Source organism: Erythrolamprus reginae, chromosome 2 (genome assembly GCF_031021105.1).
Source record: "Erythrolamprus reginae isolate rEryReg1 chromosome 2, rEryReg1.hap1, whole genome shotgun sequence".
Taxonomy (NCBI): Eukaryota; Metazoa; Chordata; class Lepidosauria; order Squamata; family Dipsadidae; genus Erythrolamprus; species Erythrolamprus reginae.
The window spans coordinates 4,327,379-4,348,496 of record NC_091951.1 but is presented as its reverse complement, the minus strand read 5'-3'; the positions used below and the strand labels follow the sequence as shown (position 1 = coordinate 4,348,496).

At 40.2% G+C, this 21,118-nt stretch overlaps 1 protein-coding gene across 1 annotated transcript in view; it reads right to left on the bottom strand.

Moving 5' to 3' along the window:
• Positions 1–2,207: 2,207 nt before the first annotated feature.
• LOC139162870 (zinc finger protein 91-like) overlaps positions 2,208–21,118 on the bottom strand; it is a 131,724-nt gene continuing 112,813 nt past the window's right edge. Inside the window, exons 1-6 of the mRNA XM_070743734.1 lie at positions 14,768–14,859; positions 13,932–14,523; positions 13,586–13,700; positions 13,295–13,362; positions 12,143–12,272; positions 2,208–4,818 (exon numbers count right to left, since the gene is read on the bottom strand). Of these exons, the coding sequence (XP_070599835.1) occupies positions 2,693–4,818; positions 12,143–12,272; positions 13,295–13,362; positions 13,586–13,700; positions 13,932–14,408 (2,916 nt within the window). The 5' untranslated portion in view covers positions 14,409–14,523; positions 14,768–14,859 and the 3' untranslated portion in view covers positions 2,208–2,692. Of the gene's footprint in view, positions 4,819–12,142; positions 12,273–13,294; positions 13,363–13,585; positions 13,701–13,931; positions 14,524–14,767 lie in introns of the transcript that reaches the window.

Here is a 21,118-nt window from a genome sequence, read left to right as displayed (position 1 = left end):
CTGAATTAATTTTTTGAAATAGTTCTTAATTTTATTTTATTTGATCCCCATTGATTTCCACAGATCTTCCTTCTTGATTGAGCCTTTGCCATGTTAGCTCACTGGAATGGTTTTCATTCTGATACCTTGGAGTATGCCTAGTTTGGGAGGGAGGGAGGAGGTCAGAACCATTCCATTCTATTTTGTTGAATTCGAACATGTCTCATTTCGATCAGAAAGGTACAATATGTATACAGATAAAAATCTATAGATATGGTGGGTCAGTGGTTGGAATGCAGCACTGAAGGCCAATTGCCCAGAGTCAGAAATTTGATTCTGACAGGATCATGATTGATTTGGCTATCATGGCATTGGGCCAGAATACATCCCGGAACCGCCTTCTACCGCACAAATCCCAGCGGCCGATAAGGTCACACAGAGTTGGCCTTCTCTAGGTCCCGTCGACCAAACAATGTCGTTTGGCGGGGCCCAGGGGAAGAGCCTTCTCTGTGGCGGCCCCGGCCCTCTGGAACCAACTCCCCCCAGAGATTAGAACGGCCCCCACCCCCATTGTCTTTTGCAAATTACTTAAGACCCACCTTTGTCACCAGGCACGGGGGAGTTAAGTTATCCTTTCCCCCTAGGCCAGCGGTCCCCAAACTACGGCCTGCGGGCCGGATGCGGCCCGCTGAGGCTATTTACCCGGCCCGCAGCAGCATGCAAGATTTTACCATATAATATACTAAGTTCCCGAATCTCCCCTCCACTCTGCTGCTGAGCGTCTGGCGGCGGCAAGGAAGAGAAAAGCCAGGGGGCGGGGAGGAAAGCACCCTATGGCAGAGCAGCAACAGTTCCTCTCCCTAAAGGCGAGAAAGAAATTGGCCAATTGCTTTCCTCCCCGCCCCCTGGCCACCGTCTTGGGAGCTTCTGCTTGCAGCCGACTGCCCCGCGGCGTGTTGCAGGACAGAAAAAGAAAGAAGAGAGGAAGGAAGAGAGAAGAAAAGGAGAGAGAGAAAGAAAGCAAGAGAGAGGAGAGAAAACAAGTGAGGGGGGAGGGAATGTGAGAGAGAAAAATGAGAAAATGATGGAGGGAAAGAACGAGGGAGAGGGAAAAAAACAAATGAGAAAGAAGGGAAAAAAGGGAGAGGGAAGAGAGAAGTGGGAAGGAGGGAGGGAGGGAAAGAAGGAGAAATGGCAGGAAAAGGAAGGAAGGAAAGGAGGAAGGAAGGAAGAAGAAATGGAGGGAACAAAGAAGGAAGGAAGAATGAAATGAATGGAGGGGGCGGAGAAAGGAAGGACTTTTTTGGGGGGGGTTGTAAATTTTTTTAAATTTTTCTCAACATACATTCAACCAATACAATGTACCATCTAATTTTCCCTCAATAAAATGCGGTATTTTGTCAGTAACTAATATCAATCATCAAAAAAGTTGCAAAAGTTTTTTTTCTAATGTTGTCATCCAGGTACATACTTTTCTTTTAATTAAATTCCCTCCTTAATGTTCCTTCAAGAAGTACAACACCAATTATATTTCCAACTTATTAATCATTATGCCAAAGTGCTTCCTTCTTTATATATTTTTCTATAAATATTTTATACATTTTTCTATAAACCAAGAAAACCTTGTTTAGCCAATCAGATGTTAACAAAAGAAAATTAAAAACAAAACATAAACATGTATGAATTTCAGACTTCTTCCCCCCCTCTAAATAGTACATTTCCATTTTGTTTTTTAATGTTAAAATAAGGTATGTGCAGTGTGCATAGGGATTTGTTCATAGTTTTTTTTATAGTCCGGCCCTCCAACAGTCTGAGGGACAGTGAACTGGCCCCCTGTGTAAAAAGTTTGGGGACCCCTGCCCTAGGCTATTACAAGTTATGCATGGTATGTTTGTGTGAATGTTTGGTTTTTTTATAATAAGGGTATTTAGTTGTTTTTATTAATTGGATTGTTCATGTTGTTTTACCACTGTTGTTAGCCGCCCCGAGTCTGCGAAGAGGGGCGGCATACAAATTCAATTAATAATAATAATAATAATAATAATAATAATAATAATAATAATAATAATAATATCATCCTGAGGTGGGTAAATAACTGGGGAGAATTTGCTGACTGTTGGTATGTCTCGGTATAGCTAGGCTATGAGACCTTCGACATACACCGAGCAGAGATTAAGAACAGTGTGGATGTGTGTGTGTTACAGGCAATAATGACACAGACTTAGTTATGCTGATTAAGTACTATTTACATATATACATAAAACAGAAACAATCCGTAAACTGTACATAGCAAACATTAAGCAATACAATATAAACTGCATATAACAAGCACTAAGCAGTACACACTCCCCCCCCCTCAAGGTAAAGACAAAAGTGAATGAGCAATTCAGCATCATTGTAGGAGAGAGTACTGGCGCCCTCTTATGGCGAACCAGCCAAAACTCTTAAAGTGATATTACTACTTAAATACAAGAAACTACAATAGGCAGTTTAACATGGCAATCCCAAACAACCATGTACTACGTAACACTTTGTAAACTTCTCAGAAAATGCTGTAAACCATGGTGCACGAGTATACAAGTTTAAGTGGAGTTGGTATTGCTATATAGTTTCTCCTGAGCGTGGATCCTTTTATGAACAGTAAGATTATTCCGAGCAAATGTCTTTCCACATTCCATGCATTTATGTGGGTTCATCTCCTGTAGGGATTTAGTTAGGCAGTAAGATCATTCTTCTGAACAAAGGTGTTTCCACACACTACCCATTGAAATGGCTTCTCCCCTATGTGAATCCTTTTGTGTATTATTAGGTCAATGTTATGAGCAAAGGTCTTTCCACACTTCGTGCATTTATACGGCTTTACCCCTGTGTGGATCCTTTTATGGGAAAAAAGATTACTGCTTTGAGTAAAGGTCTTTCCACACTCCATGCATTTAAATGGCTTTTCCCCTGTGTGGATCCTTTGGTGTATTCTTAGGGCATTATTACGAACAAAGGTCTTTCCACACTCCATGCATTTAAATGGCTTTTCCCCTGTGTGGATCCTTTGGTGTATTCTTAGGGCATTATTACGAACAAAGGACTTTCCACACTCCATGCATGTATAGGGCTTCTCCCCTGTGTGTATCCTTTGGTGCATTCTTAGATAGCTGCTAGCAGCAAAGGTCTTTCCACACTCCATGCATTTAAATGGCTTCTCCCCTGTGTGGGTCCTTTTGTGGCTTCTTAACTCACTGTTCTGAGCAAAGGTCTTTTGACACTCCATGCATTTATATGGTTTTTCCCCTGTATGGATCCTTTTGTGAATTTTTAGGTAGCTGCTTTCAGCAAAAGTCTTTCCATACTCCATGAATTCATGCGGCTTCTCCCCTGTGTGGATCCTTTTGTGTATGCTTAGGGTTTTGTTATGAGCAAAGGTCTTTCCACACTCCATGCATTTATAGGGCTTCTCCCCTGTGTGAACCCTTTTGTGTATTCTTAGCTTGTTGTTATGAGTAAACGTCTTTCCACACTCCATGCATTTATAAGGCTTCTCCCCTGTATGGATCCGTTTGTGTATTCTTAGGTAGCTGTTACCAGAAAATGTCTTTCCGCACTCCATGCATTTATACGGCTTTTCCCCTGTGTGGATCCTTTTATGGGAAAAAAGATTACTGCTTTGAGCAAAGGTCTTTCCACACTCCATGCATTTAAATGGCTTCTCCCCTGTGTGGATCCTTTTGTGTATGCTTAGGTTACTCTTACGAACAAAGGTCTTTCCGCACTGCATGCATGTATAGGGCTTCTCCCCTGTGTGGATCCTTTTATGGGAAAAAAGATTACTGCTTTGAGTAAAGGTCTTTCCACACTCCATGCATTTAAATGGCTTTTCCCCTGTGTGGCTCGCTTTGTGTATTCTTAGGTCAATGTTATGAGAAAAGACCTTTCCACATTCCATGCATTTAAATGGTTTCTCCCCTGTGTGGATCCTTTTGTGTATGCTTAGGGTACTGTTATGAGAAAAGACCTTTCCACATTCCATGCATTTATATGGTTTCTCCCCCGTATGGATCCTTTTGTGGCTTCTTAACTCACTGTTCTGAGCAAAGGTCTTTCCACACTCCATGCATTTATACGGCTTCTCCCCTGTGTGAATCCTTTTGTGTCTTCCTAGGTTGCTGCTATCAGCAAAGGTCTTTCCACACTCCATGCATTTATATGGCTTATCCCCTGTGTGAATCCTTTTGTGTATTCTTAGGTTATTCTTATTATTGAAGGTCTTTCCACACTCCGTGCACTTATACGGCTTCTCCCCTGTATGGATCCTTTTGTGTATTCTTAGGTTGTTGTTATGAGTAAAGGTCTTTCCACACTCCATGCATTTATACGGCTTCTCCCCTCTGTGAATCTTTTCGTGGGAAGTAAGTTGCCTGCTTGTTCTAAAACATGTTCCACATTCCAAACATTTGTAAGGCTTCTCTTTTCTGTCAATCACTTTTCGAGATGCAAGGAACTTATTTCCAAGAGAATAAATTAGTGTCTCATTGTAATTTTGTCCGTTGCGTCTCCTTATAGCATCTTCTCCTTTGTTTTGGCTTAAATCGTGTTCTTTCACTTGTAATTTAGCATTGGTTGGCTTCAAACTTTTCCCAATGTATTTTTCCCTTATTTTCTCCTGCTGGGCAAGAAAGTCTTGAATCGGAGCATCGGTGGAAGATGAGCTTTCCTGATTCCAACCATTTGACTGGTTTCTGTCAGGGGTTTCTAGTTCCATTTGAATTCCAAACTTCTCCATTCCATCTTTAGCATTGATCACTTTGAACAGGTCACAGGAATCTTTATTCTCCTGCCCATTATCACCTTCAAGCAAAAGAGAAATGAAAATGATAATAAGGTTAGAGAAAAAAAACAAACCGTAGAAAATCAAGTGAATTTCCTTCTCAATTATTTCCAAAATTCCATTAGGTTTTTCCCCCCGTGCTTACAGTGGTGTCATATGGGCAGGGTGATTTCTATATTCTTGAGTCTTGAAATCTTTGAAAATATATAGGAAACATATTTTATTTATTTATTTATTAGATTTGTATGCCGCCCCTCTCCGAAGACTCGGGGTGGCTCACAACAATAATAAAAACAATATTAAAGTATGTTGTAATCATAGATTTATAAGCACTGAAATTAAGGAATAAGATATTACTGGAGAGTGATATTTAAGCCTAAATTATGTGCTGTATTAAAATCTTAATTCTTCCTCTATGGAAAGGCAATAAAGTCTAGGCTGATGAAGCATTCTGCAGAATCATGACCATGTATGGAAAGCATTTAAAGAAAACATATAGAACTTCCATATAGGGAAATATATGGTATGCATTACTGACATTCCTTTGCAATCACACAACCATGGGAAAAGGCAAGGAATGTAAGAAGTTTGCCTTATATGGTGCTGGTTTAAATGTATGTGGCATTTGCTAATTGGTTATTTTGTACCACATGTCAGAACTGTCAATACACAATAAATAGGAGACACCTGGATCCATTCTTGGTCGTCCTCCCAAAAACTTTCTCTCTGTCGCTTCATTCTGATGTGACTATCAAGGCATGCTGTGCCTTCCCCGAGGGCGACCCACCGGGGGAGGGCTGCATGCCTTCATCTGGTGCCCTATCCGACGTGATCCAGATAAAGGACACGTTTCCTGGTTCGTCCTGACTCATCGACAGAGAAGAAAGAAAAAGGATGAATGTCTGTGCACCCGAGGGCTAGCGGTGAGTATACAAAGACCCTCTTAAGTGAGTATAGGATCTGGATTTTCTTAAGTTTGCAGATAGAGCATTTTGAGGAATTCAGGGAAATAACCAGGTCATCCTTATTTAACTTTGAAAAATAATGGGAAAATTTGCTTTTGCCTTCAAAAAAGGAGTTAGTTCATTTACTAAAGTATATTTATCAAAATTGTTTCATCTATCTGGAAAAAAAACATGCTAAATTGTTTAATTTGGATAAAATTGGAAGCTTATTTTCATGAGGTGCCAAGAACACCCCTGAAAATACTCTCCACATGGATGATTGTTATAGAATGTCTTTAAATTCATGATAATGTAAAAAAGAAGGGGGGCATGGATCCTCCCTCTGCCATATGAATCAGCACAAAAAGTGCAAACAGAGACTTCCAAAATGTATCCTGTAATTTTTTCTGTTCCAATAGCACCAGAATTGGACATAAAGGTGCTATATTAGAGTAAGCTAGAAGAATAGGAAATATTCTAGGATATATCCTCTTTTTGTGCTTTGCCTGTTAACATTTTTAGAGACCTGAATAGAGCTTTGCCTGTTAAAATTCTTAGAGAGCTGTTATTCTCTAGGGCATTCAAATTCATTCATAAGTATTACTGGGACATGTACCTTTGCCCCAAGTGATTGGAGGGGCAGCTACAAAACTAATTAATATTAAACTTTGAATTTTTTCCCTTGTTGTAAAAAAGCTTTGGGAGGGTTAATCAGTGTCCTGTGAATCCCCTCCCCCAGCAGCGGCAACTCCAGAAACAACAATGCAGGGAAACTAATCATGGGGCAATCTACAAAGGCTGAAAAATGCTTTCCATTCTCTTTTTGTGATTTCAATGAAACTTTTGCTAAAGAATCTGTGGACATGCAAATCCCAGGTTCAACTTGTTTTCTTCCTATTGATCATTCTAGCAGTTCTAATCTTCCTTCAACTTTGCCTTTGTTATTCACATCGTGAATTTATTTCATGTTCTTGCCTTATTTTTCTTGATTTACTCTTTTGATATCTCTTGTGTGCATTGTGTATTCCCAATTGATTTTAAAGACAGAGACTACTTATTGCTACTGCTATTCCTGTTATCAGTAGGGAATGGCTTTCAGTAACCTCCCCAGATTCAAAAGTAATGGTCAAACCTGTTATTTTGCCACTCAATTTAAATTTGTGGGGAAGAGATTTGATGTCACAATTTGATGCACGTTTGATTTCTACTCTTTGTCATGTCTGTTACTCCTCTTTTTAAAACTTTTTTAAATGGTAGCCCTGTATGGGTGGGTCAGTGGCCTTTAAAAAAAATTGGCTGCTTTTGTTGAATTGGTTCAAAAACCATTTCTCAAAACCCATTGCTCTTTGATTACTAAGGGATGCAAGCGTTGTAGATTTTTGATTAGCATGGAAACTTGTTAACTTTTTAACTTCTTGTCCCTTGAGTATATGGAATTTTTTTTTGAATTCTCAGATCTCCAATTTGCCTTGGCAGATTGGCCAAGTCAAGTATTGTATCACCTACCCTCAGACCCTAGATTGTTTTTGATAAAAATGGTTTCTGTAAAAGGGAACTTCCCTGCTCCCCTCAACCTCTGCCAGATGCACTCAGTAAAACAATTTGGTGCTAGTACTTGGCAATTTCAGGGAGAATGGAATGTTTTGACTACCATCCCCCAAAACCTCAGCCCAGCGTGCTGAGCTTGCTGCAACTATTCTAGCTTTTATTTAGTTTAAAGATCAATTCTTTAATTTGATATCAAATAGTTTATATGTTACTCAGATAGTTCAAAATATTTTTGAAGCCTATCTTTCTCCTTCTGTGGAGTGTTTTTTGTGAACATTGTTTCATACACTACAGCTATTAGTTCATCAATGAAAATTTTTTTTTCTTTGTTGCCCATATTTGCAGCTACCAGCCATTTCCTGGTATATTACTGGAAGGAAATGATTTCCTTGTGGCTCCCACTCCATGGGAGAATCATGCATTTTTTCATCAAAATAAAAAGTGCTCATTAAACAATTTGGTATTTCATTAAATGAAGCAACAGCCATTAAACAAGGGGTTTCTATCCCTATGGGGGTTAATCCCCAAGGCTTTAAGGCTGTGCAAATCTGGCAAATGGATGTAACGCAATATCCTTCATTTGCCCCCTGGAAATAAATTCATGTTGATAATTTTTCAGGGTTTATTATGGCCACACCCCAAAAGGGTGATGCCACTAAGCAGGTTATTAATTATTGCATTTGGACTTTTGCATCGTTGGGATGTCCAAAAGAACTCAAAACTGACAAACCAATCTGGATTAAGGGGTAAAGGTCCCCCCAGCCTCCCAGCGGTGCAAGACATTATTAACATTTCTTTGTTCATTTTTAAATTTTTGAATCTTTCCGGAACGATTCCATTGTCTGCAGTTGAACGTAATTTTTCAGCTCCCTCGTCCTCCCTAGTTCGACCACCAGTCTACTATTGAGAAGTGCCTGATCTGACTTGGCGTGGTCCAGCTGACGTCATTACTTGGGGGCGAGGTTACGCTGCCATACAATTGGACGGTCGTTTGCTTTGGGTCCCTGGAAGACACGTAAGACTATATTTCCCAAAAAATTAATAAAAAAGGGGAAGTCCCTGATCCTGTTTCAGATGTCCATGACAACAATGACTGATTCTACAGAAGCTGTCTCTATGCCTGACCTGGAAACTAGGCAAGAGCACCCTCCTACCTATGATGATTGCTGTTCTGAAGACCCATCACGATACCTCCCACCAAAAGGATGTCAAATTTTGCACAAACAGATGCCAGGATATCATTTTTCAATATGGGATGAACTCATGGCTCCAATGACATGGGGAAAAAAAAATTGTTACCATTTTGTATTGTTTGTACTAATGATACTATGTATTGTCTTTTGCCTTTTGTAATGAACATCCAGTCAGCAAATATGCTTAGTTTAATGCGGTAATCACCACTGCCTGTTACCACCTACCCAGAGGAATTTAAATCCCTATCATTCCACCACTGGGTTTGTCATGTTATTCCCTCTGGATTTGTTCTCATATGCCTGCTCAATGGCGTATAGGAATTCCCTTAATGGGTTTCCTGTTTAATGATGACCAACCCAATGAAAGCATTAGATAGGTCATGTAGAGCAACCGGTAAAGTCTATATTTCTATACAACACTTAGCTTGGGTATGCTTTCACCAAAATACCACTTTACCAAATCAGACCGAGGTGGACATTTGGTCGTTATGTGAGTTTACATTTTACCATACAGTGCAATGTAAAAATTTATCCTCAAAGGTTGATGATGTTTACTCATTTCCTAGTTAGTTTAATACCTCATTGAAATGTTATTTCTTGTGACATTATGTTACGTATTTTAATTTCTCTCAGCAAACACAAGCCTTTGTTGCTTTACTGGATTCACTTTGGCTACTTGTGATAACTATGCCTATAGAGAGTTTATAGTCAATCATACTGATACTTGTACTTTTGGAATGGTGGCACCAGCCATTTCTGTTCACACCACTATTCCTCGTGGTCGATTGCGTAACCAAAGAGAACAGCCACCCCTTACAGAAGGTGGCAACGCAAATTGCCAGAGTCTTTATTCCTTCATTAGGAGCGGCAATGAATTATAGAGATTTACATTTATTAAATAATTGGACACTTGCCATGTTTAACATTACCATGGTGAAAATTGATAATAGCTATTGTTTTGATTGTTATTTGTCTTATTTGTTTGCGTTGTTGTATTCAATGCATTTCTTCATTGATGACTATATATAGAGATAGTATAAAATTTAATGTGGTACAAAGCATAAAACAACCACTTCTATTTTCCCCTGAGCCATATTATGATGATCCACTAAAAATTAAAGTACCACCACAAATGCCAGGGGAAGAAGATGACTCTGCTTTTTAAATTCTTCATTTGTTTACCAATTTCATGATCATGGGTACTGCAAAATTAATTGGGACAATCTGCCTTTTTGGCAGAAGCCAAAATATTCTTGGATCCTTTCCTCTCAATAATCATGCTTCTTTAAAAATAAAAACAGAGGAGATGTTGTAATCATAGATTTATAAGCACTGAAATTAAGGAATAAGATATTACTGGAGAGTGATATTTAAGCCTAAATTATGTGCTGTATTAAAATCTTAGTTCTTCCTCTATGGAAAGGCAATAAAGTCTAGGCTGATGAAGCATTCTGCAGAATCATGACCATGTATGGAAAGCATTTAAAGAAAACATATAGAACTTCCATATAGGGAAATATATGGTATGCATTACTGACATTCCTTTGCAATCACACAACCATGGGAAAAGGCAAGGAATGTAAGAAGTTTGCCTTATATGGTGCTGGTTTAAATGTATGTGGCATTTGCTAATTGGTTATTTTGTACCACATGTCAGAACTGTCAATACACAATAAATAGGAGACACCTGGATCCATTCTTGGTCGTCCTCCCAAAAACTTTCTCTCTGTCGCTTCATTCTGATGTGACTATCAAGGCATGCTGTGCCTTCCCCGAGGGCGACCCACCGGGAGAGGGCTGCATGCCTTCAAAAGTAGAACAAATCTTATATTAAAAATCATATAAAACCCTATCATTATTTTAAAAAACCAAACAAAACATTCATACCAAACATAAAACAAAGTATAAAAGAGTCTGGGGGAAAGGTGTCTCAACTCCCCATGCCTGGCGGTATAAGTGAGTCTTGAGTTGTTTACGAAAGACAGGGAGGGTGGAGGCAGTTCTAATCTCCGGGAGGAGTTGATTCCAGAGGGCCGGGGCTGCCACAGAGAAGGTTTCTGAGCAAGACAGAGCTTGGTGTACTACAGAAAAGATCTTTGAAGTAGTGAAATGCTCATCTATAGGAAGGGGCTGTTTGCGTTTGTAAGCATGGCATTTTCAGCAGGTAGTTTGCCGTTCGCAAAACAGAATGAGAGTAATTATCATTCTTGGAATGTGAAGATTCAAAGTTTGTTCATAAGAGAGGGTCTTTGGGACATAATTGCTACCTATCCTGATAATGATGATTTAGTTCAGCAGAGGCTGGACAGCGAAGTAAAAGCTACATAACTTTATCTAAGGAGAAATTTCCTGACAGTCAGAATGGTTGATCAATGGAACAGCTTGCCTCCAGAAGTTGGAACATGTGCCGGAACTACCATTTACCAGTGGCAAAGAACTGGTGGAATCATAAGCCCAAAAAAGTGGTCGAAAATGAGCAAGCAAAACTACTATGGGACTTCCGACTTCAGACTGACCGAATTCTGAAGCATAACACACCAGACATTGTGATCGTGGAGAAAAAGCATAACACACCAGACATTGTGATCGTGGAGAAAAAGAAAGTATGGATCATCGACATCGCAATCCCGGGGGACAGCAGAATTGTGGAGAAACAGCTAGAGAAATTAGTGAAATACAAAGATCTAAAAATCGAGCTGCAACAACTCTGGCATAAGCCAGTGAAAGTGGTCCCAGTGGTACTTGGCACACTGGACGCAGTGCCAAAGGATTTCAGCAGACATTTGAAAACTATTGGCATTGACAAAATCTTCATCTGTCAATTGCAAAAGGCCGCTTTACTGGGATCGGCAAACTTAATCCGCCGCTACATCACGCAGTCCTAGGTGCTCGGGAAGCGCCCGACTGGTGATGAAATACGAAATCCAGCATAGTGATCTCGTTTGCTGAGTTGTATTGACATAATAATAATAATAATAATAATAATAATAATAATAATAATAATAATACTAGTAGTAGTACTAGTAGTACTACTAGTAGTACTAGTAGTAGTTATTATTATTGTTATTGTTATTAAACTTTCTGCTGTGTTTGTATTCAATTATCTGCAACGACTTGAATTCCTGGTAACCTGATCTGTGGCTGGCCTATTTGAGTTGGGCAGGTTCTGAACTAACCCAAACTACTGAAGTACGAGATGATCACACAAAACCAGAATGAAGGCGCTCGCACTAATGATCTTGTAATGAAGTATTTAGGCATGTGTTCTCTACAAACTGAGTATTTTAGGCATGTGTTCTCTACAAACTGAGTATTTTAGGCATGTGTTCTCTACAGAGTATTGCACAAAATCCAGGGTAAAAATTATTGAAAAAAATATATGAGTCCTCAGAGGGGCGGCATACAAATCCTATTATTATTATTATTATTATTAATAATAATGCAGAGCATTTTGCCTTGGATCTCGTGCAAGCCATATATAGCAGAGAACAGGAGCTTAAACAAAGAGACATTGACTCTTTCCTTCCTACAGGTACCTGAGGCCAGATGCTTTCCTTTTCCCTTCCAGGAGACAATATCTTATTAGTGATTTTTTAAAAGAAAAAGTAACTATAATTTGCCTTCTTGAATGCTCTGAATGGGGATTAGAAAACTCTTACCCAGAGAGACCACGTTCCTGTGATTTTCCAGCATGACTTCCGAATGCAGCGCTTTCTGGTCAGGACCCAGCTGAGACCATTCCTCCTCAGAGAAATACACAGCCACCTCCTCGAAGGACACAAGACTTCCCTGAACAAAGAAAAAACAGAAGTGTTGTAATCATAGGTTTATGGGCACTGAAATTTAGGAATAAAATATTACTGGAGAGTGATGTTTTAAGCCTAATTGTGTGCTGAATAAAACCTTAATTCTTCCTCTATAGAAAGGGAGCAAAGTCCAGGCTGAGTAAGCAAGCTGCAGAATTCATGACCATGTATGGAAAGCATTTAACTTGGTATGCAATATGAAAAAAACCTATAGCTAACTTCCATTTAAGGAAATATATGCCTCACTCTCATTCCTTTCCAGGAAAAAGGCAAAGAATGGAGCTTCCGTTAATTACCTATAGGGAAGCCATATGGTGTAGGAATGAATGGTAGTAAGGGGGATGGCTTAATGTATGTGGTGTTCGCAAATTGGTTATTCTGTACCACATGTCAGGAAAAGTGAAACACAATAAAAAGGAGCGATCTTGATTTAACAGAGGTCGTCTCATCGAGAAAACTTTCTCTCTCTGTCATTTCATTCTGATGTGGCAATCACGGCACTCTGTGCCTTCCCGGAGGTCGACCCACTGAAGGAGGGCTGCATGCTTTCACAGGAGGATGAAAGTCAATGGTGAGAAATGTAATGTGCTACATTTAGGAAAGAAAATCCAAATGAACTGGCACAGAATAGGTCAGTGATGACTAGATGAACTACAAGGTCCCTTCGAACTCTGTTAATCTGTATCCTATGAGGTCGATAAATTTCAAAAAGAACGGAGGTCTAGTTGTTCCTGGCCATTGCAATATGTTTACTCTTAATTCTTGGAGGACTTTTAAAAAAATGCTTCTTGTAAACACAAAGTTGGAGGAGTATCCAGCAGAACAAAAAACAAGAGGAAGCTATGTTGACCTACAGCAACTTCAACCTGCTATTCTGCTGTTGTGGAAGGACAGAAAAATAATCCAGTCCAAACAAGGAGGGAAAGAGAAGGAGAGAGCCCTTTGCACACCCACTTCCCTTCCTGAAGGTGAGAATATAAATCTAATAGTTTTCCGCTTTCTTACTTGATTTAGAGGTTCAACCGCTGTTTGATCGCTGTCATAAAACCCAGAAAAAATCATTCTTTGTTTCTCTGTAAGGAATAAATAATTTCAAAATAAATAATTAACAAAATGTTTATTTTATTTCTTTATTTTAGACAATTTTTATGCCGCATATTAGCACTTGGCAACTTAAGGCGGTTTACAAAATATAAAGCCCATTTTAAAAAAAATAAAACTAATAAAATAATTATATAATATATTAAAATAATAAAATCACCCCTCCCCTCTAGCCACATCCCTATCTTCAATTACCTCCTGAGGGGTTCCAACTTTGATCTTCCAAAGCAATCCTCCTGAAAAATAGCTCCTGAAGGGGATTTAATGGATTCCTCTTTCCCTCGGGATCTCTGACTTCTAAAGTGCAGCACTTCCAATAGGAGAAAGGAAGAAAGCAGAATTACATGACAGAAAGTGGATTCTTACATCAGGAACAGAACCTCAAGGCCCCCAATATCCATCAGTGAGGTTGAGCGAGAAATCAGTGGAACAATGACCTACAAGAATTGGTGGGACATTGCCAGATATTACCAATGTCAGAAGTTTGGGAAGGAGGGGTGAAGTATTCAAACACATTCTCTATTCTCTTTTGAGCTCTCACCTGCAACTCAACCTGCACCTTCTCTTCTGCCTGACTCAGGAGGAAGCCTTCCACCAGGGCCACCGCCTGGGAGCTGGTCTCTGCTCCACACTCCCGCACCCAGCTCTCCATCTCTGGGGGCAGAAGAGCCAGGAATTGCTCCAGAACAACAAGGTCCAGCATCTGGGCTTTGGTGTGCTTTTCTGAATTCAGCCATTGTCCACTAAAATCATGGAGGTGGCTGCAAAATCTTCGCGGACCTTCAGCCTCCTGGCATTGGATGAACTTCCAGGGCTGAACTTCTGAAGGGAGGATGGTTTCCTCCTCCAGGATCTTCTGCCCAGTCCTTCTCCAGAGCTTCCCACCCTCCCCAGGCTGAACAGCTGAAGGGTCTTTTCCACTTCCCTCCTTTACAAAAGGTGGTGTCTCCATCCTTTCTCTTTTGTGCAGAGGAATTCCAAAGGGGTCCAAGGACTCTTGTGGGTTTCCAGATGCCATTTCCCTCACAGGACCATTTCTAGGGCTGCAGAAGTGGGCCCTCCCTGCAAGTTATTCTCCCCCCAAGAGAAAATTCAGTCTTGCAAATATTTCAAATTCCGTTGAGTTTCTGTCTCTGAGATGGAAAGAAAAACAAACGCCAAGAATTAGAAACTGGAATTCAGCCACTGAACAATCTCCACCCAACCTGCCTGGAGACTCCAGAGCCTCATCCCAGCACAGGGCCGAGGTCCCCGGAGAAGGGCCGGGAAGGAGGCAGCTGGAGAGGTCGCCCCGCTTCTCTCCCCCTCCGGAGACAGGATCGGTCCCTTGGAGAGCCTGGTGCGAATCCTGCCCGGGAAGACCCCCCCCCAACTCACCCGGGGCACGTCTGGATCTCCCCCCGCCAGACTCTCCCTCAGCTTCGCTACTTTTCCGGTTAAGGAGAGCGAGTGCAGCACCCTAGAGTGGCAAGCCTTTGTGATGTCACTGCCTTCCGGCCTCTGTTACAAAGACAGCCGTGATGTTCACCCTCCAGTGGGGAAGCGCCGGAGTTCCCTTTTCTTAGCGGAGGGCGCCCCCATGTGGATTTGCCACCAAGTGCCCGGATTGTAGAAGTGGAAGGGGAAGAGGACCGCGTCTGAGGGGAAGGGAGAGGGCGTGTAGAATAGGCTTGGGAGTAGGAGGAAAGCCCCTTCTCAATGGCTGTCAGACAAAGCCTTTCAAATCTCCAGAGGCGGCAATTTCTCCCTCACCCTCTGTCTCCTGTTCGGGAGCCGTTTGTGGATCTGGAGGATTTGACCTCGTTTCCCTCAAGAGCAGCCCCCTGGACGGCTGGGCAGAGATTGTGGGAGGCCCCAAAAGGGTCCAAATCCTGTCAGAAACAGGATCAGTGGTCAGAAGACAAGTATCAGGAGCCAGCTTGTGACTTGCGGTTGTTGGGTATTCCAGCCTGAAGGGAAGGCAGATGGGGCACAGGCAGGAAGGCCACAATCAGGAAAATGATTTTAATTCATTTCTTTTTTTATTTCTTTAGTTCAATATATGCAGCTGCCATTTTCAAATTGTTCACTCATCCTCTTACCGAAGGAGGGAGCAGGAAGGGCAGAAACATACCGTTATGACCTATAAAGCCCTTCATGGCAATCGGGCCAGAATATCTCCGGGACCTCCTTCTGCCGCACGAATCCCAGCAACCGATTAGGTCCCACAGAGTTGGCCTTCTCCGGGTCCCATAAACTAAACAATGCCGTTTGGCGGGACCCAGGGGAAGAGCCTTCTCTGTCGTGGCCCCGACCCTCTGAAACCAGCTCCCCCCAGAGAATAGAATTGCCCACACCCTCCTCGCCTTTTGTAATCTCCTTAAATCTCACCTTTGCCGTCAGGCATGGGGGAATTGAAACATCTCCCCCGGGCCTATACAGTTTATGTATGGTATGCTTGTGTGTATGTTTGCTTTTAATAATGGGGCTTTTAGTGTTTCTTTTAAATTATTAGATTTGTTATATATTGTTTATTATTGCTGTGAGCCGCCCCGAGTCTATGGAGAGGGGTGGCATACAAACAAACAAATAAACACACATACACAGCCTCTTCTAAGAAAAGAAAAGGAAGTTCCCAAAAAACACATATAAAGCTAAATTATGAGGAAGGAAAAAACCATTCTTACATAGGAATTGAGTAAGAAATTCACCTCAAGAAATATGATTTGGTATCTTAAATTCCTTGGAGAATTTAATGCAGGGATATATCATTGGATCATAAATGAAAAGAGAAAAAGACAATGAAAAAGCAAAAGAATAAAAGCTGAAGGCTCCATTCCTATGAAAACATTTGACCGGATTTGGAGTCAACAGTGACACACAGAGGTTAGCTACAGGGAGTAAAACAAAATTTAAAAGGATGAGAAAGTGATTAAAAATCCATTTTAAAAGATGGAGGTGACATCTGATTTTTCTTTCTGTATCTATTTTTTTTCTCCAGTTTGACACCAAAACTTTAATAATCCATATTTGAGAAAACAGCTTCAACTGAGGAGCAGCTGAAATATCCACTCCCATCCAAACACTTTAGTTGGTTAGTAATTTTTAATCCTGAAACAGGGAGAATTTTATGCATGTTTAGCAAGTAGCTACACTACTGATATTTAATTTTAAGTTACCTTAAGCTTTTCCCACATGCACCAGGTTGAAATTTGTCATTATTGCATCACATCATAAGAGGTCCACCACATCATAAGAGCACCACCACCAATAAGCCCCACACACAAGATAAGTAGACGCAAGGTGGTTTTTTTTTCAAATGCTATCACGCTAAAAAAATAATTCCCTTGTCACTATCACTATTAACTAAGTCTGCACTACTATTATTACTATTTTTTTCTCATTCCTATCACCCATCTCCTCCAACCTATGACTGTATGACTGTAACTTGTTGCTTGTAGCCTTAAGATTTTTATTAATATTGGTTGTTTCCTGATTGCTTATTTGACCCCTATGACAATCATTAAGAATTATATTCCAATAATAATTCTGTTCTATTTTGTTGGATTCAAATATGTCTTGTTTGGATCAGAAAGGTACAATATGTATACAGATAAAAATGACTAAGCTAGCAACAACAAAGCGAAGAGTGTGGATTTGTGACGCAGGCAATAATTGCAAATTGAGCAGCATTATATAAAATCAACTGTCTTCAATGGGGATTTTAACACTCTGACCTTAGTAGAGGACTAACAAAAGCTTATGTAATTTTAGTAGTTTTTAATAAACTTTAAACGTTCTGGAGATCGCAATGGCTCTTGCCTCTTCATTGATAAATACACCTGGAACTCACACTTTTAGGACAATTCTAGAAAAAAATCTATAGATATGGTGGGTCAGTGGCTGGAATGCAGTACCGTAGGCCATTTGCCCAGAGTCAGAAATTTGATTCTGACAGGATCATGATTGATTTGGCTATCATCCTCCTGAGGTGGGAAAATTACTGGGGAACATATGCTGACTTTGTAAACTTCTCAGAGAATTCTGTAAACCGTTGTGGAGTCGTATATAACTTTAAGTGCAATTGGAATTGCTATGTAGTTCTTCCTGAGCGTGGATCCTTTAATGAAAAGTAAGATTATTCTTCTGAGCAAAGCTCTTTTCACATTCCATGCATTTATATGTTTTGGCTCCTATGGGGATTTTGTTATGGCAAGTAAGACCATACTTCCGAGCAAATGTCTTTCCACTTTCCATGCATTTATGAGGGTTCATCTCCTGTGAGGATTTTGTTAGGCAGTAAGATCATTCTTCTGAACAAAGGTGTTTCCACACACTATCCATTGAAATGGCTTCTTCCCTGTGTGAATCCTTTTGTGTATTCTTAGGTCACTGTTATAAGCAAAGGTCTTTCCACACTCCATGCATAGAAACATAGAAGACTGACGGCAGAAAAAGACCTCCTGGTCCATCTAGTCTGCCCTTATACTATTTCCTGTATTTTTATCTTAGAATGGATCTATGTGTATCCCAGGAATGTTTAAATTCAGTTACTGTGGATTTACCAACCACGTCTGCTGGAAGTTTGTTCCAAACATCTACTACTCTTTCAGTAAAATAATATTTCCTCATGTTGCTTTTGATCTTTCCCCCAACTAACTTCAGATTGTGTCCCCTTGTTCTTGTGTTCACTTTCCTATTAAAAACACTTCCCTTCTGAACCCTATTTAACCCTTTAACATATTTAAATGTTTTGATCATGTCCCCCCTTTTCCTTCTGTCCTCCAGACTATACAGATTGAGTTCATGAAGTCTTTCCTGATACGTTTTATGCTTAAGACCTTCCACCATTCTTGTAGCCTGTCTTTGGACCCGTTCAATTTTGTCAATATCTTTTTGTAGGTGAGGTCTCAAGAATGGAACACAGTATTCCAAATGTGGTCTCACCAGTGCTCTATATAGCAGGATCACAATCTCCTTCTTCCTGCTTGTTATACTTCTAGCTATGCAGCCAGGCATCCTACTTGCTTTTCCTACCGCCCAACCACACTGCTCACCCATTTTGAGACTGTCAGAAATCACTACCCCTAAATCCTTCTCTTCTGAAGTTTTTGCTAATACTGTACAGAACTGCCAATACAATACTCAGATTGAGGATTCCTTATCCCCAAGTGCATTATTTTACATTTGGAAAAATTAAACTACAGTTTACATTGCTTTCACCATTTATCTAGTAAAGCTAAATCATTTACCATATTACAGACGCCTCCAGGGATTTATACGGCTTTTCCCCTGTGTGGATCCTTTTATGGGAAAAAAGATTACCGCTTTGAGTAAAGGTCTTTCCACACTCCATGCATTTAAATGGCTTCTCCCCTGTGTGGATCCTTTTGTGTATGCTTAGGTTACTCTTACGAACAAAGGTCTTTCCACACTCCATGCATTTATACGGTTTGTCCCCTGTGTGGAGCCTTTTGTGTATTCTTAAGTAGCTGCTATCAGCAAAAGTCTTTCCACACTCCATGCATTTATAAGGTTTCTCCCCTGTGTGGCTCGTTTTGTGTATTCTTAGGTTACTGTTATTAGTAAAGGTCTTTCCACACACCATGCATTTAAATGGCTCCTCCCCTGTGTGGATCCTTTTGTGTATTCTTATGGCACTGTTATGAGCAAAGGTCTTTCCACACTCCATGCATTTATACGGCTTTTCCCCTGTGTGGATCCTTTTATGGGAAATAAAATTACCACTTTGAGCAAAGGTCTTTCCACATTCAGTGCATTTATACGGCTTCTCCCCTGTATGGATTCTTTTGTGTATTCTTAGGTCACTGTTATGAGCAAAGGTCTTTCCACACTCCATGCATTTATACGGTTTCTCCCCTGTGTGGATCCTTTGGTGCATTCTTAGGTAGCTGCTATCAGCAAAGGTCTTTCCACACTCCATGCATTTATACGGCTTTTCCCCTGTGTGGGTCGCTTTGTGTATTCTTAGGTTATTGTTATTAGTAAAGGCCCTTCCACACTCCATGCATTTAAGTGGCTTCTCCCCTGTGTGGATCCTTTTGTGTATGCTTATAGTACTGGTATGAGCAAAAGTCTTTCCACACTCCATGCACTTATACGGCTTCTCCCCTGTATGGATCCTTTTGTGTATTCTTAGGTTGTTGTTATGAGTAAAGGTCTTTCCACACTCCACGCATTTATAGGGTTTCTTCCCAGTGTGAATCTTTTCGTGGGAAGTAAGTTGCCTGCTTGTTCTAAAACATGTTCCACATTCCAAACATTTGTAAGGCTTCTCGATTCTGTCAATCACTTTTCGAGATGTAAGGAACTTATTTCCAAGAGAAGAAATGAATGTCTCATTGTAATTTTGTCCGTTGTGTCTCCTTAGAGCATCTTCTCCTTTGTTTTGGCTTAAATCATGTTCTTTCACTTGTAATTTAGCATTGGTTGGCTTCAAACTTTTTCCAATGTATTTTTTCCTTATTTTCTCCTGTTGGGCAAGAAAGTCTTGAATCGGAGCATCGGTGGGAGATGAGCTTTCCTGATTCCAATCATTTGACTGGGTTCTGTCATGGATTTCTATTACCATTTGAATTCCAAACTTCTCCATTCCATCTTTAGCATTGATCACTTGGAATAGTTCACAGGAATCTTGATTCTCCTGCCCTTTATTACCTTCAAAGCAAAAGAGAAATGAAAATGATAATAAGGTTAGAGAAAAAAACCAAACCGTAGAAAACCAAGTGAATTTCCTTCTCAATTTTTCCAAAATTCCATTAGGTTTTTTGTTTACGTGCTTACAGTGGTGTCATATGGGCAGGGTGATTTCTATATTCTTGGGTCTTGAAAGCTTTGAAAATATATAGAAAACATATATTTCTTTACAATTATCTCTATATCTGAAATTGCAATGTAAGTCTGTTTTTAGTCAGGGAATAATCAGGGTAAACAATCAAGGGTGAATAATGAGACAAGTTAAGATTTATTGGAGTGGGTTAATTTTGCAGCAAACTTTAATAAAGCTGAGAACTGCACGAGATCCAGAACAAACATCTTTGAAAGAAAATAGGCCCTCCCTTTGTTTGCAAAGCAATTTATCTTGGATCTCATGCAGGCCTTGGTTAGCAGAGAACAGAGAGCTAAAATACTGCAATGCGAGATCATGTGAGATCAGACATACCAGGTTTCCCATTTCTGATATTGCATATCTGTCACTACTTTAGGGCTCTTTTTTCTGCAAATGCACCCAAGCAGGCAAACGACCCGCCAGCTTGCTGCAACCTCATAAAGTAAGTCCCAGCAGAATGGGGTGGAGGTAAAGGTAGGATGATTGTTGTTGCAATTCCTGTGCTGTCATTCGTCGTGCTGTAAGATTCGTAATTTCCGGACTGAGTCTTAAGTATCTGACAGGGAGGTAGGTCATAACTTGGAACTGTTGAAACTCGGGAATTACTTGTACCCTAGGATGCTCTTTGTCACGGTGCATAAGGCCTTTGTTCTTGAAGTGGATTGGGAGAATGCTGTTCCATGGCCTGAGCATGAAATTTCTGTTTTCACACTATTTGGGGAGGTTTCAGAGACAATTGACAACACATTGTGAGCCGCTCTGAGTCCTCAGAGAGGGGCGGCATACAAATCCTAATAATAATAATAATAATAATAATAATAATAATAATAATAATAATAATAATAATAATAATAATAATAATAATAAAATAATATAATAATAATAATAATAATAATAAT